Source organism: Heptranchias perlo, chromosome 45 (genome assembly GCF_035084215.1).
Source record: "Heptranchias perlo isolate sHepPer1 chromosome 45, sHepPer1.hap1, whole genome shotgun sequence".
Classification (NCBI taxonomy): domain Eukaryota; kingdom Metazoa; phylum Chordata; class Chondrichthyes; order Hexanchiformes; family Hexanchidae; genus Heptranchias; species Heptranchias perlo.
In genome coordinates, this window is record NC_090369.1 from 1824217 (window position 1) to 1839685 (window position 15469).

At 47.5% G+C, this 15469-nt stretch overlaps 1 protein-coding gene across 1 annotated transcript in view; it reads left to right on the top strand.

Annotated features, from left to right (window-relative positions):
- Window positions 1–3394: 3394 nt before the first annotated feature.
- The window catches only part of LOC137306803 (serine/threonine-protein kinase WNK3-like), an 85344-nt gene continuing 73269 nt past the window's right edge, over window positions 3395–15469 (top strand). The window contains exons 1-2 of the mRNA XM_067976186.1: window positions 3395–3711; window positions 9931–10683. Of these exons, the coding sequence (XP_067832287.1) occupies window positions 10159–10683 (525 nt within the window). The 5' untranslated portion in view covers window positions 3395–3711; window positions 9931–10158. The remainder of the gene's footprint in view (window positions 3712–9930; window positions 10684–15469) is intronic.

The following is a 15469-nucleotide window of genomic DNA, read 5'->3' on the forward strand; positions in this document are numbered from 1 at the left end:
CAAGGTATATGGAGACCAGAACTGTGCACAGTGCTCCAAGTGGGGTCTAACCAAGGTATACGGAGACCAGAACTGTGCACAGTGCTCCAAGTGTGGTCTAACCAAGGTATATGCAGACCAGAACTGTGCACAGTGCTCCAAGTGTGGTCTAACCAAGGTATATGGAGACCAGAACTGTGCACAGTGCTCCAAGTGGGGTCTAACCGAGGTATATGGAGACCAGAACTGTGCACAGTGCTCCAAGTGTGGTCTAACCAAGGTATATGCAGACCAGAACTGTGCACAGTGCTCCAAGTGGGGTCTAACCGAGGTATATGGAGACCAGAACTGTGCACAGTGCTCCAAGTGGGGTCTAACCAAGGTATATGCAGACCAGAACTGTGCACAGTGCTCCAAGTGTGGTCTAACCAAGGTATACGGAGACCAGAACTGTGCACAGTGCTCCAAGTGTGGTCTAACCAAGGTATATGGAGACCAGAACTGTGCACAGTGCTCCAAGTGTGGTCTAACCAAGGTATATGGAGACCAGAACTGTGCACAGTGCTCCAAGTGTGGTCTAACCCAGGTATATGGAGACCAGAACTGTGCACAGTGCTCCAAGTGTGGTCTAACCCAGGTATATGGAGACCAGGACTGTGCACAGTGCTCCAAGTGTGGTCTAACCAAGGTATATGGAGACCAGAACTGTGCACAGTGCTCCAAGTGGGGTCTAACCAAGGTATATGCAGACCAGAACTGTGCACAGTGCTCCAAGTGTGGTCTAACCAAGGTATACGGAGACCAGAACTGTGCACAGTGCTCCAAGTGTGGTCTAACCAAGGTATATGGAGACCAGAACTGTGCACAGTGCTCCAAGTGTGGTCTAACCCAGGTATATGGAGACCAGAACTGTGCACAGTGCTCCAAGTGTGGTCTAACCCAGGTATATGGAGACCAGGACTGTGCACAGTGCTCCAAGTGTGGTCTAACCAAGGTATATGGAGACCAGAACTGTGCACAGTGCTCCAAGTGGGGTCTAACCAAGGTATATGGAGACCAGAACTGTGCACAGTGCTCCAAGTGGGGTCTAACCAAGGTATATGGAGACCAGGACTGTGCACAGTGCTCCAAGTGTGGTCTAACCAAGGTATATGGAGACCAGAACTGTGCACAGTGCTCCAAGTGTGGTCTAACCCAGGTATATGGAGACCAGGACTGTGCACAGTGCTCCAAGTGTGGTCTAACCAAGGTATATGGAGACCAGAACTGTGCACAGTGCTCCAAGTGGGGTCTAACCAAGGTATATGCAGACCAGAACTGTGCACAGTGCTCCAAGTGTGGTCTAACCAAGGTATACGGAGACCAGAACTGTGCACAGTGCTCCAAGTGTGGTCTAACCAAGGTATATGGAGACCAGAACTGTGCACAGTGCTCCAAGTGTGGTCTAACCCAGGTATATGGAGACCAGGACTGTGCACAGTGCTCCAAGTGTGGTCTAACCAAGGTATATGGAGACCAGAACTGTGCACAGTGCTCCAAGTGGGGTCTAACCAAGGTATATGGAGACCAGAACTGTGCACAGTGCTCCAAGTGGGGTCTAACCAAGGTATATGGAGACCAGGACTGTGCACAGTGCTCCAAGTGGGGTCTAACCGAGGCTCTATATGAGTTTAAGTGACACCAAGCTTGTGTTGTATGAGTCTCTCCATTGGGGAGGGGGGAGGAGGTCCCATCGTGTTGAGTTGCTCGGAAATAATGGACAGGCCCTCCGATGTTGGCCTTACCCTGACCGCAGGCTTCTTGCCGCTCCAGGCCTCTGTTGCTAGGCTGCGTGAACTCGCTGCGCGGGCACCGTCCAGTGACGTCACCACGTCAGAGGGACTGCGTGCGCCGTCACAAGGACAGGGAGCGTTCACTCCTGATTGGTTCGTGACGCGCTTGCGCGTAATGGGCCGGGGGCGGGGGAAACGCGCCACGCACGATGGGAAATGTAGTTTTACAGAAATCGTCTGTTTTTATTAAATGAGATAAACCTCAAAAAAGAAAATTTTCGAAATTTTGTACCGGCGTGGTGGGTGTTTGATCAAAAAACGAGTTTAGAGAGGGGGAAGAAAATAAATTTTAAAAACAGCTGCTTTCCGTCTGAAGCGAAACGCCGCTTTCAGCAACTTGAACCCCGAAGTTTTCCCAACTGGTCTGGTCATGTGACCCTCCCGTGGGCGTGGTCTGATCATGTGACCCCCGTTTAGTGGGCGTGGTCCGGCCACGTGCTCCCATCCAGTGGGCGTGGTCTGGCCTTGCGCCCCCTTTCAGTGGGCGCGGTCTGACCGTGTGACCCCCCCCCCCCCATCTAGTGGGCGTGGTCCGGCCACGTGCTCCCAGCCAGTGGGCGTGGTCTGACCATGTGACCCCCTATCTAGTGGGCGTGGTCTGACCATGTGCACCCATCCAGTGGGTGTGGTCTGGCCATGCGCCACACTCCAGTGGGCGTGGTCTGACCATGTGACCCCCTTTCAGTGGGCGTGGTCTGGCCATGCACCACCCTCCAGTGGGCGTTGTCTGACCATGTGACCCCCCTTTCAGTGGGCGTGGTCTGACCATGTGACTCCCCATCTAGTGGGCGTGGTCTGGCCACGCACCCACCCCCCCTCAGTGGGCGTTGTCTGACCATGTGACGCCCCCCCCTCCATTGGGCGTGGTCACTTACCCACACGCACGTTTAGTGGGCGTGGTGAAAATGACGCAGCGAGGCCAAAACAAAAATAAACAAATCCCTCAATTTAAAAGAAAACAACCTGAAATACGTTTCGATGAGAGCGCGGAGGAAAGTTGAAATCATCGCGGTTGAAAAAAAAACGTCAACAAATAAATAAATTAACCGTTACTTCAGGTGAGAGAGACTACAACCCCCAACAGGCTTAGCGCCGACTTCCGGCGGGAGGGCGGGGGCGCGCGCGCGCTAAGTGGTGGGGGGGAGTGTGTGCGCGCGCGCCCGCCACTCGAGCTCGAGCGCTCAGGAGGAGGCTTCTCAACCGATTTTAAAATATATTTATATATATTATATATATGTTATTATTATACATAAATATTTCCTCAATGAGAGGAAAATAACCCGGCTCGGCAGTCGACGGATTAGTCCCTCTTGTGTTTTTTTTTCAAAAAAAAAGGGGGAAAAAAAATTATATATTTTTTTATATATATGAAAAAAATTATAATATAAACGTTTTACTTCAGCTTTTCAACCCCATTCCTCGTCAAGTTTTACCAGACTGAGGAGAGAGGGGAGGGAGAAACGTTTTTTTTTGCTTAAAATAAGATTTTTTTTCGTATGTGTTGTGTGGGGGGGAATATATATAATTATTTTTTTTAAATTCTCTTGAAATTTATTTTTGGGTTGTCGTTTACCCGGAAGCAGAGAACCTGTTGGAAGGAGGAGTAAAATCTGAGCTCTTTTTTGTGTGTGTGTGTGTAACTTAATAGATAAAATACATTATAAAATACATTATAAATGGTGCAAAGCTCTGAGGGAACTTAATCTGGGGGTAAATGTAACCCCCCCCCTCCCAAAAAAAAAACCCCCTTTCTCCTCCTTCCCCACCCCTTCCATAAAAAAAGAAATCTCCCAACACCGTCTATATTTTATCATGGGTACATGCAAGGATGGATCCTTTTGGCTGGTCCTGGGCTGGTTTGAGTCTGCTCGCCAACCCCTCGCTTCATGTCCTCTCCTTAGTAAGTAAAACCTTCGAATTGTTTTAAATATAATGGTTTTATATATTTTAAGTCTTTTTTATTTCTTCTGTGGAAATTGCAGTGGGATTTTAGAAAAGAATTGTTGGCTGTACTTGCAATGAATCAGATGGTATGGTATGCATGTAGGTATATTTTTATATGTATGTGTGCCTATCATTTTGTGTATATCTTGCATAAGTATATGGAATATTTATATATCATTGTATATGTACATATATAGTGTGTATATACATATAATTATGTATATATTTTACATATGTTTATCAATCTCCTTTGGTGTTGTCATGTTTTTAATATATGTTGGTTATAAACATTTTTAGATATATAAAAAATCTGCCTACGTCAATATAACATTTTTTTTCTCTGTGTACATGATGTGCCTTTAAAAGGTGTTTCTCAATAGCTGCCTAGTTTTCGTAGCAATGTAATGATTTGTACGCATGACATGTCCTGCTTGTTTTTTTTAGAAATTAGCAACGCAAGAGGATGTGGATTTTAAATTGCTGAATGAATGTCATGATCTATAGTATGTGGCTCTAGTGTAGCGGTAGAAGCTTCAGAACAGAGCTGCTATGCATCTTGCCCTGCCACTTGGATTTGGTTTTGAAACTTAGTATTCTTAAGCGAAATAGCTGGTGTTAATTGAAAGGGCTGTTTTGACTCATACGTTCTTAAGTAGGTGGAAAATTGTTGAAGCTGTCTCTCTTTCTCTCTCATTTTTGTACTTTTCCTGTGGTACTGTGGCTTTCTAGATCAAAAACGGCAGCTGTCAAGTTGTGTTTGAGCCTGGCAAATCTGTGAATGAATGAGCAAAGATTCTTGGACTTTGTATCTCTGCGTTAGGTGCTATTTAACAACTGGAAGCCTCTGTAACTCTGATGTAGGAGGACTGTTGAGTTGGTGGCTCAGTCCAGTAAAATCTACCCTGCGTTGTGCCCTCTGACAGTTATTTACTTTTTTTTTGGTGCAAGACTCATAAGTGCTGAGCCCTTCCTGCTTCACTTAGCAACATGTGTAAAAGGAAATTGCTTGTTTAAATGAATGGGTTCCTATGCTTTTCCTTTTGGCTTAATAGTTAAGCTGTCCAAATAGATTTAAATGGCGATGCTGCATAAACCTGAAATGTTGACAAAACTTTGAATTGCTCAGTGTATAATGCGCCTTTGATGGGTCTCCTATTTTTAACTTTTTACTGTGGGACAGGAGATATTTGTGGGCCCATAGTTGGTGCATCAAACACGGGGTGTTTATGAATGAGTTAGTAGTAACTGACCCCTGATAACCTCCAGCGAGTGGTAGAAGTCTGTTGTGTCAGCTTGGTGGCACTTTTTGTTTCCAAGTCCGAAAACTGTAGGTCCAAGCCTCGCTCCAAGGACCTAAAGTAGATCATCTAGGCTGAGACTCCAATATAGCACTGAGGGATTGATGCATTGCCCTTCAGCTGAGGTGTTAAGCTGAGGCCTCGTCTGCTTGTCCAGGTAGACGTGAAAGATCCCGTGCACTATTTGAAGAGAAGCAGGGAGTTCTCCTAGTGTCCTGGCCAACATTCTGTTTTTGGTTTGGGTTTAGGGAGAGATGTAAGCCAGAAATCCCTGCTCTTCGTTGTGTAAGCCTCTGGGATCTTTATAACATCCACCTGAAGTATTTGTAATATGCGTAAAGTGCTTTGAAGTGCATGTGATAAGGTGCTGTATAATACGAGCTTTTCTTTTATGTGATGACAAATTTTTATTCTGTGTTTTTCTCCTCCTCATCTCGCCCTCATTTTCCCCTGCTGAAGGCCTTGACTCATGGTTCCTCAGGCACACTGTGGGACCTTGCACAAGTATCTATTCTTTATGTTTGAGCCTAGATACTGAGTGTCAGCAGGCTATTTGGGGGGGGAGGGGGTATCATGATTGAGTCTGCTCCAGCTCTCACCCGATGTCCACTCCCGTGTACTTTTCAGCAGGAGCTCCGGCTGTACCCCCCTCCCCATGCCAGCACAGGGACACCAAGGCCAATTGTACTCTAGCACTGCCTTGGTTGCGATCAGTTAACCCGGCACAGACTCAGAGAATCGCACCAGGCCTGTGTGGCTCAGTTTCACACCGAACGATTGGGGAAAGCTGGCGCACTTGTAATTCATTTAGCTTCCCCCTCCTGTTGGCTCCTCCAACTCACCACCACTGGCCGATCAAAAGGTGAACGGGTGAGCTGATGCCAGGAGGTGTGCTGGAGCAGCTGTAGAATGAATCATACTTATGGTTGCCCTAGGCCCCTCCAGTGGGAGCTTCTGCCTCCCACTTGACATCCCCTTTTCCCCAACCAGTGTTGTAAAGAGCTGAGATTGGGCTCTTGTGGTAAATTGAGTACAAATCCACATCTTGAACCACTTGTATTTTAAAAAAAATCTTTTTCCGAGGGTTAGAAAGCATTGTTGTGTCAGTAATTTTGGCTAGATTATATCTTTTCATCCACAGCCTTACATTTTTTGAGTATCTCGTATGTACTTAGGAGCGTATGTCTGCATTTAACTTGCAGCCAGGTGATAAATCACAGCCATAGTAACTGGCTGTTTCCCCCCATCTCACTTTGTTTAGTAGACTGAGCTGTGTTGGCCCTTGGGTGGGTATCATTGTATAAGCACAGTGCAGCGCTGAAGCCTTGGCCCTGGGAGGGGAATATCTGCTTAGGATTTGCTGAATTGTGTCCTGCTGCTTGGTATGTGATGCTGCTGGTAGAGTGTCACATTGGGGGAGGATAGCTGAACTGCTTTCGGGGGAGGTGGGGAGGTGATGTGAGACTGCCTGCATACTCAAACTGTTCCGACCATGTTCGTTTGAGATACGTTAATGACGACTGTGTGGATGGAGCTGGTTGTCTTTCTACATTGAAGGCCCTGCATAAGTGCAAGTTGTCGTCCCCTCGACCGGTTTTCTGGAAACTGGTCGCCTGTTACTTGTATTGCCTGTGCCAGAGCGATCAGCCTTGATTTGGAGCTCTTCATGGCTGTGAGAGCAAAGAAAAGTTCTCAACTCAAAACAATTCAAGTTCTCATCCCTGGTTCCACCCTACGACCCTGCTTGTTTTAATGTTTGAACCCCCGCCCCAAAGCTGCAATGTGTGAGATGCCGACTGGGTTTTGATTTTCAAGATGCAAAAATGAAATAACCAGATATGGTGCAAGTTGCTGACTGATTGTTAAAAGTAAATACCTGTATCATTATTCCACTGATTAATGCCTCCACCTTAGCAAATGCTAATCTGCTTAATCATTTAGCTCAACACCTCCATGACTAAATGCAGTACAATGCGAGTGAGTCTTGTGATGCAAAATTATTTCTTGTCTGACCCAAGGTGGCCAATTATCTTCTGACGACTCTGTGCAGGCAAGAGAGGTTGAGAGTTCAGGATAAGGGTAACTGGCATGCTCACGACGCACAGATTTTTAGCACATAAATATTAGATTTGCTGTAAGTTTCTCTGTGTGCTGACTGGCGTTGGGCCTTGTACGGAGCAGCTGGGAGATGTCTTTGATGTTGGCTGCTGGCTTTAGGTGGGGTAGTTTGGCCGATTTTATGCGAATGGGGTGTAGTTAAGAAGTTAAAGGCCACCTTGCTCCAGGTGAGCTACTGATCATTGAGAGTACAGCAGGCTAACTTGCCCTGTTATGAAGCAAGGACGTGGATTTGAAGCAGTCGGTTCTTGTCTAGTTTGTGTCCTTGGGCATGTAACAGCAGTAGTAATCAGCTCTTTTTTTGTTTTGCATGTTGTGCGCAGGCTTGTTTGGTTCATTACTCCAGCGACTTTTCTTTTTATTCTTTCCCCATCCCCCTTCCCCCCCCACCCCCCCACCAGATTGTGGTTATGATCTCAGTTGTACCGTTGTGTTGTATCCTGGAGAGGCCAGACTCTTCCCCGCGGAAATTGAAGGAAAATCGAGGGGCAGCCAGTTTCTGTGACGTTCTGGCAGAGATAACTGAGCTAGGGGAAAAGCGGGGGAGGCATGAGCAGTGGAGGTAGGAGGAAAATGGTTTGTTTTGGAAAGGAGCCGTCGCTGTCACCCTTTCCCTCCCCGCTAGGTGCACTAGATCAGGCCAGTGAGCCCTAAATTAGGGGGAAGTTGGAGCGTCCCCCCCCCGTCCCCCCCCTACAGAGAAGGTTATTGGGACATGGAATGCGTTACCACAAGTGGCTGTCGAAACAGAGACTGATATCATTTAAAAGGGAATTGGATAAGGATTTGAAAAGGAAAAGGGCAGGGAGATGAGATTAGAGAGCCCCAGTTGGAGAGCTGGCACAGCTTTGATGGGCTGAATGGCCTCCTTTGATGCTGTCATTTCGCCGGTCAGGCTCCTGTAAAACGGAAGTTACTTTCCTGTCGGTGCAGTTTCCCCACAGATGCAAAACTCTTCAAAATGTCAGACATTAATTAAAAAGTCTCCTTTTTTGAAGTCAGTCATTTGGAAATTCCCCATGTTGAGAATGTGTTAATTTAGTATTTAGCAGTAAGGCTGTTATTGAATTAGGGGGTGTATGTATACATGCGTTAGTTAAAATAGTCAGGATAGTAGGTGGTATGTGTTTTGAAGTATGATGCAATGCACGGAATTGATTTATTTTTTAAGTAGACATTTTATTTTACGCCCGAGGGACAAAAAAAAAATGTTATGACTTATACTAAAGCCAGAGGATACCAAGCCTGAACAAAACGCAAAATACTGCAGATTCGGGAAATCTGAAACAAAAGCAGAAAATGCTGGACTCTGCTCAGCAGGTGTGAGGCTGCAGTTCTGGAGAGAGCAGAGAATATCGGCTCTGGACCCTTCATCAGAAGAGAGAGCTCTCCACAGACGCTGCCTGATCTGCTGAGGGTTTCCAGTATATAAATTTGGTCCATTTGGCCATTCCAGATTTTTTTTTTCTAATCCAGAACCCTGGTTCAGTGCTGTCTCCGTTCGTTTTTAGATAGAGTTACATCGAATTTGCAGCGCAGAAACCAGCCATTCAGCCCAACTGGTCTATTCTGGCATTTATGCTCCACACGAGCCTCCTCCCACCCAGTTTTGGTTCAGCCTGTCATGTCTTTTAGGCGCTTGCTACCTGTTAAGCCTCGAGTAACACTCCGTTTGGACGCCAAGGGTATCTAGGGATACGGGGAAAGGGCGGGAAAGTGGAGTTGAGGTAGAAGATCAGCCATGATCTTATCGAATGGCAGAGCAGGCTCGAAGGGGCATATGGCCTACTCCTGCTCCTATTTCTTATGTTCTCATGAGTAGGGCCCCGTAGCCCCTTGTGCCAAGCCCTCATTGGTAAAATGCTGCTTTTGCTCATTTTCTATTTTTAATCCCCTCACTAAGCAACTTCTTGCCTGCTGCCCAACCACCGTGGGTGGGTTTTAGGCAGAGACCCCCACAGTGAGCAATTCAGGCAGAGGCCATGGAGTCAGTTCTTTTAACCAGTCCCGTCAGCTGGGAGTGTGGCGCAAAAAGACCAGAAGAGGAAGAGGCACACAATAATTCAGCTCAGTTTTAAAAAAGAAAGCACCTAACAACATGTTACCGAGTCGTACAGACCAGGAAGATCCCTAATTCAGACCCTGGCCTCTGTCAGCTTAACTGATCGCAGCCAAAGCAGGGTTTGGGGGCACTGCGGTCTCTCAGCACCCCTCAGCTAAGCAGGGCGAAATCGGCAAGGCTCCTGATTTCTGTCCAGCGACCCTTGTTGGAAAGTCTGCACGTCGGGTGAGTTCGGGATCAAGTCTGGCTGCGATGCCTCCTCCCTCTGACAGATACCTTGCTGACACTCACTGTGACACTTGGCTGCTTGTAGGGGTAGGGGTGGGGGTTGGTTGGTTGGTTGGTTGGGGGGTGGGATGGGCACACTGCCTGTGTAACTGCAACTGCCCCCCCAGCATCAGTTACTGCCGTTAGGCAAGGAGGAAAGAAAATTATGTGCGGAGGGGTAGAGGGAAGAGAGAGTGAGAGACCGACAGAAGCTGGTTAAATTTTAAGTAACTTTCTTGCTGGGTTCCCTGATTGTGATGTCATTGGCTTTGCAAGTGTACAAAGGCCTCACTATGAAGGGATACTAAACCAGCTTGTTCTGTTACATGTACAGTACTGTTGTCAGTTTTTTTATGCTTCTTTGACTAAAAATTTGCTAATCCACATTTTCCCTGTCTTCCCTTTTCCCTTTAATTTTTTTTTTAAACAGAGAATTTGGTGTCCTGTGGCTGTCTGTCGTATGATTAAGAACTGAAGAGGAAGGCTGTGCTTTTTCCGATAAGGGTTGCACCGTTTCTGCCCGGTTCCTGCTTAAAGTGCCAAGGAACGGTCCAGTCGCCATGTCCTAAATTAAAGGTGGTGCAGTAAAGATTGGTTGATCTGACGGGAGGAGGGTGTTTAAACGTTTCTTTTTTTAAAAAAATAAAACACTTCCAAGATGGCCACGGATCCAGGAGAGCCAGCTGGCCCAGGGAACTCCAGCAAACCAGGCAGAGTGTCCTCGAGCTCGAGCCAGAGCTCCACCAGCAACGAGTCTAACTCGATCGCGACACCCGGCCAAGCGGAGAAGGGCGGCGAAGGCAGCGGCCCCTCGTCTTTATTGAGGCCGGACAGAAGCACCGAGAACCACCGCTTCGTGCGGAAAAGCATGGAGTTCGTCGACCGCGAGGCGACTGCCCACGCGCCCGGCGCGGAGACCCGCACCGAGAGCCAGGCCGGCGCGAGCGCGCAGGAATGCAAGAGCGAGTCGGCGCCCAAAGCTGCTCCGGAAGGATCTAAAGAGGCGTCGAAGGAGCGGACGGAGAAAGAGAACGAAGAGGAGGCCGAAATGAAGGCGGTCGCCACTTCTCCAGGAGGCCGGTTCTTGAAGTTTGACATTGAGCTTGGGAGAGGAGCCTTTAAGACGGTTTATAAAGGGCTGGATACTGAGACCTGGGTGGAAGTTGCTTGGTGCGAACTGCAGGTTAGTGCGCTGTTTCTGGTTTTGCATTCACACGTGACAAATACATACCAGACACGAGATGGCTTGTGGGGCGTGGGATGAGAGATTGAGTAAAATGGGACTATATTCTCTGGAGTTTAGAAGAATGAGAAGCGATCTCATTGATTCCGAGGGGACTAGACAGAATAGGTGCTGGCTGGAGAGTCGAGAACCTAGGGGGGCGCAGTCTCAGGATAAGGGGGGGCGGCCATTTAAGACTGAGACGAGGAGGAATTTCTTCACTCAGAGGGTTGAGTCTTTGGCATTCTTTACACCAAACGGCTGTGGATGCTCAGGTGTTGAATATATTCAAGGCTGAGATCAATAGATTTTTGGGGTCTGTGGGGATCGGGCGGGAAAGTGGAGTTGAGGTCAAAGATCAGCCATGATCTGATTGAATGGCAGAGCAGGCTCGAGGGACCACATGGCCTATTCCTGCTCCTATTTCTTATGTTCTTATAGTACTGATGCGGACAGACAGGTAAGATCCCATAACTAATTTCCAGTCTCTACTGACTTGGCTGATCCCAGGTAAGGCGGTGGTCGGGACAATTGACCTTTGCTCTCTTGGGCCAAGGAGGGCAAAAAATCAGTCATGGCTTCTGTACTCAGATTGGTACCCAGCGACCCCTGTTGGAATATACCAGAGAGAGAGAGATGGTGTCTGCTTCAGTCACTAATTCCTGTAGTGCATTCCACAGCCTCGCATCCCTTTCTTAAAGAAAAGTTTCTGCTGCTCTCTGTCCTAAATCTTTTATTTAATCTTCTACCTATGTCCGTTCGTTCTAGGCCCCTCAACAACAACTTGCATTTATGTAGCGCCTTTAACATAGTGAAACGTCCCAAGGCGCTTCACAGAAGCCTAAATCAAACAAAATCAGACACCGAGCCACGTGAGGTATTAGGACAGGTGACCAAAAGCCTGGTCAAAGAGGTAGTTTTTAAGGAGCATCTTAAAGGAGGAGACAGACAGACAGACAGACAGACAGACAGACAGGTTTAGGGAGGGAATTCCAGAGCTTAGGTTCCAGGCTGCTGAAAGCACGGCCACCAATGGTGGAGCGATGAAAATCGGGGTTGAGCAAGAGGCCAGAATTGGAGCAGCGCAGAAATCTCAGGGTTGCAGGGCTGGAGGAGGTTATAGAGATAGGAAGAGGGCGCAGGAGGGGAGGGATTTGAAAACACACCCAACCACGGGAAAGAGTCCGTTTCTATCTACCTTGTCCCATCCCTTCATCGTGTGAGGACAGATTGGGCATGGCTGTGATGCCTCCCGCAGTTCAATACCCCGCTGTCAGTCACCCTTGAAGCTCAGGTAAAGATTGACCACTTGGCTGAGGGCTGCCAGCCCCTGTGAATCTGTACCCCAGCACGAATGAATACCTCTGGGAGGAATTGGAGCCAAAATTGGGGGCAATAAATGTTCATTTAACGCCTGTGTAGAAGGGTAAATGAGGTATCTGTCATTCTTTCAACACCCTAAATAAAGATAGGAAAATGCCACTGAGGGGCACAAAATATAACTCTTCCATACACTGGACCAGACATGTCTCACTAATTCCATTCAATGTGATTATTGACAGTCATCTGTAAAGGATTGTTTTATAACTGGTACCTAGGTTCAATTGCAAGACTGACATAGAATTACATAGAATGTACAGCACAGAGACAGGCCGTTCGGCCCATCGAGTCCATGCCAGTGATTATGCTCCACACGAGCCTTCTCCCACCCTACTTCATCTCACCCTATCAGCACGGCCTTTTATTCCTTTCTCCCTCATGTGTTTATCGAGCTTCCCCTTAAATGCATCTATGTTGTGACCCCAGGATGGAATTTGTACAGGCCATGTGTTGCCACCTGTCCATTATCAGAGTGGGCTGTCCAGAAATTTCTAAAATGTGAAGTGGCAGAGTCATTTTTTTTTTAAAAAAGGAAAGGTCCATTTCTCCGCTTCTCTCTGTCTCTTTCTTGCTTTCTTTCTTTCTTGCTTTCATGATGTGGAGACATTGGTTGTTAAGGTTTCAATAAGTTTTCACCGCAATGCACAGAGCTCCGAGCCCTCTGCCCTGCTTTGGACGTGGCAAAAATTGCCAACCCTGTGTGTAAAATGATGCACAGCCCAGTAACGCAGGGCTTCTGATGGTGAACACGATCCCTGGGTTGTTCCTATAGTGACTGGGCACGTTTACCACGTGTGTACACTCTGCTGGAGGAAGTGGAAAACTTGGGATCCATTTACACTCCAAGCACGGTGTCTGTTCAGCCATTATGTCGAGCTCAGCTTTTATAAGAAAACCTACATGCAAACTAGATGAGATCATGGTTGACGTCACTTAATTCTGTAAAATGTCAACCATGCAGTAAGACCAGTTTCTAGGACAATTATTCCGTCTTAAAATGCTTCCAAGGAACTGTGGTGCTTTCTTTCCCACTGTTGGGCCTGAGGGGGTGTGGCAGGGGGGGAGGTGGTACGCACGGTGAAGGGCAGCGTTCCAGGTGGGATGGCGTTTTCTGTTCAGTTGTAATGTTTGGGACGTCCTGACATGAAAGTTGCTACCTAAATGCAACTTTGTCCGTTCTTTTAATCTTTTTTTCTCTCTCGGCAACGTGCTGTTTGTTTTTTTTTATGGTTGTAAACCAGATACGACTGACTGACTGGTCCAGATCAACGAAAAGGCAAAGGGTGCTCGAAGTGGACACGGGTCCTTCAGCATTGTTAAACTTTGTTTGATTTGCGCTCCCGTGAAGCGCCTTGGGATGTTTCACTGCGTTAAAGGCGCTATATAAATGCAAGAAGTTGTTGTTGTTGATGATGATTAAGACTAGCTCCTCAGACCCAGGGAGAGACCCAGAAATGACACTCCCTCCACTTTTCCCGCCACACCACCAAGGCTGGGATCAGGAAAGAGTGACCGCAACCCTCTGGTCATTCAAAGACCAGACGATTGGTAGTGATTCCGTTGCCAATTCTGGCCTCTTGCACAGGCCCAATTTTCATCATTGCACCATTGGCGGCCGTGCCTTCAAGTCATCAATGTAGAAGAACATTGGATTCATAGGGAAGCTTACTGTAGTAAGGCCCCTACCAATCTCCCTCTCCCTCTCCCTCCCCTCGTGGCTGTGCGTTTTCACCATGTTTCTGTTTGATTTCAGATTTCTAGAGTTTTGCTTCTGCAGCCTGCCCAATGCCTTGCAGGGGCTTTTTCCAGATGCCAGGAGTGGGCCTCTTGCCTGTACGAGTTTGAATTTGTGTGACCTCGTGCATAAGCAATAAAAACCAGCAACCCGTGGGGGGGGGGGGGGAAATTCCACTTTGCGGGTTGTGTTTCTCCCTTTCTCGAGCAACGTGCTGTTCACTGGCAGAGATTGCAGGCTTTTGCCACGAGGTACTCAGATAGTACATCCAACAGCAACCTTACCCTTAGGCAATAGGCTAAGGTGGCACTGACTTGCCTATTTAGCCCCAGGCACAACTCCCAAGTCTCGTCTTTTCTCCTGGCATCCACCAGGGTCAAGGTCAAGAGACGTCCGCTATCTCACTGCAGTAAGCCTCCCTATGAATCCAATGTTCTTCTACATTGACGACTTGGAGGCATGGCCGCCGATGGCGGAGTGATGGAAATTGGGCCTGTGCAAGAGGCCAGAATTGGCAATGGAATCACTACCAATCATCTGGTCTTTGACCAAAGGGTCGCGGTCGCTCTTTCCTGATCCCAGCCTTGGTGGTGCGGCGGGGAAAAGTGGAGGGAGTGTCATTTCTGGGCCTCTCCCTTGCCTGGACCCCTGAGGAGCTAGTTTTAATGTTGCCATCTGCTGAGAGGGAAATATCTCGGTTTGATCAGCCAACCAAAAAAAAACTGTGTTGCAGTTTGTACCGCACCTTATGAATGTTGGGAATGCAGTGGTGGTGTGTGAGGAATTCCACCGCAAAGCTGGAGAGGAAATAGATCGATAAAGTCAAGCTTTTGAAAAGTGGAATGTGAGAGAGGGGAATTGCTGATGGAGCTCGTGCAGTCATCTGGGCTCCACACTTCATTCCGCTCATCGGTTTAGTGGAGCTGTCCCTTTTATACCGAAGGGTCATGGAATGCAGGCTATCCTTTTTGGGGAAACCAGCACTTATGTGAGGTCTATATGTTATACTTCTTGGCTCTGGAATGAGGCCTTGTGCTTATTCCGAAACTAATACTGGAATGAGGCCTGCCCTTTTATACCGGTAAACTAGTACTGGAATGAGACCTTCCTAATCAAATCAGCACTAAATTTGAGGCCTGTTCCTTAGGCTGAAACCAGTACGAGGGTGAAGCCTGACCTTGAAGTGAGTGTTATTTACATTAGCTGATTTAGAATTGGTAGCTTGGAATAGCAGGAGGTTGTCAGATTTGGCGATGAATCTGTGACGCAGCTGCCTGTGAGCTGTGGCACAGACTTGACTTGTTTCTACAATTATACAGTCTGTCTCAGCCTCACCCGTCAGGTTTCAATGGAAATCTGCAAATTGCGTTTTCAATGGTAGCAAGGATTTCAGCTTGGATAAAGCTTTCTGCTTAGGCAAACATTTTTGAAGTGATTTATTTGCATCATTGTATCGCAGACTGTTATGGTTCTGAGTGTATTACATTGCATGCGGTAATCAGATAGGTTTTAAGCAGCCCTTGGGACTTTGAGACTATTAAATGACCAGCTGCCTGGGGGAAAGGGGAATTACGTTGAGGTTAGGTCTAGCTGGCAGGGGCTTTACTTATGGAAAAGTAGGAAGGCCTACTC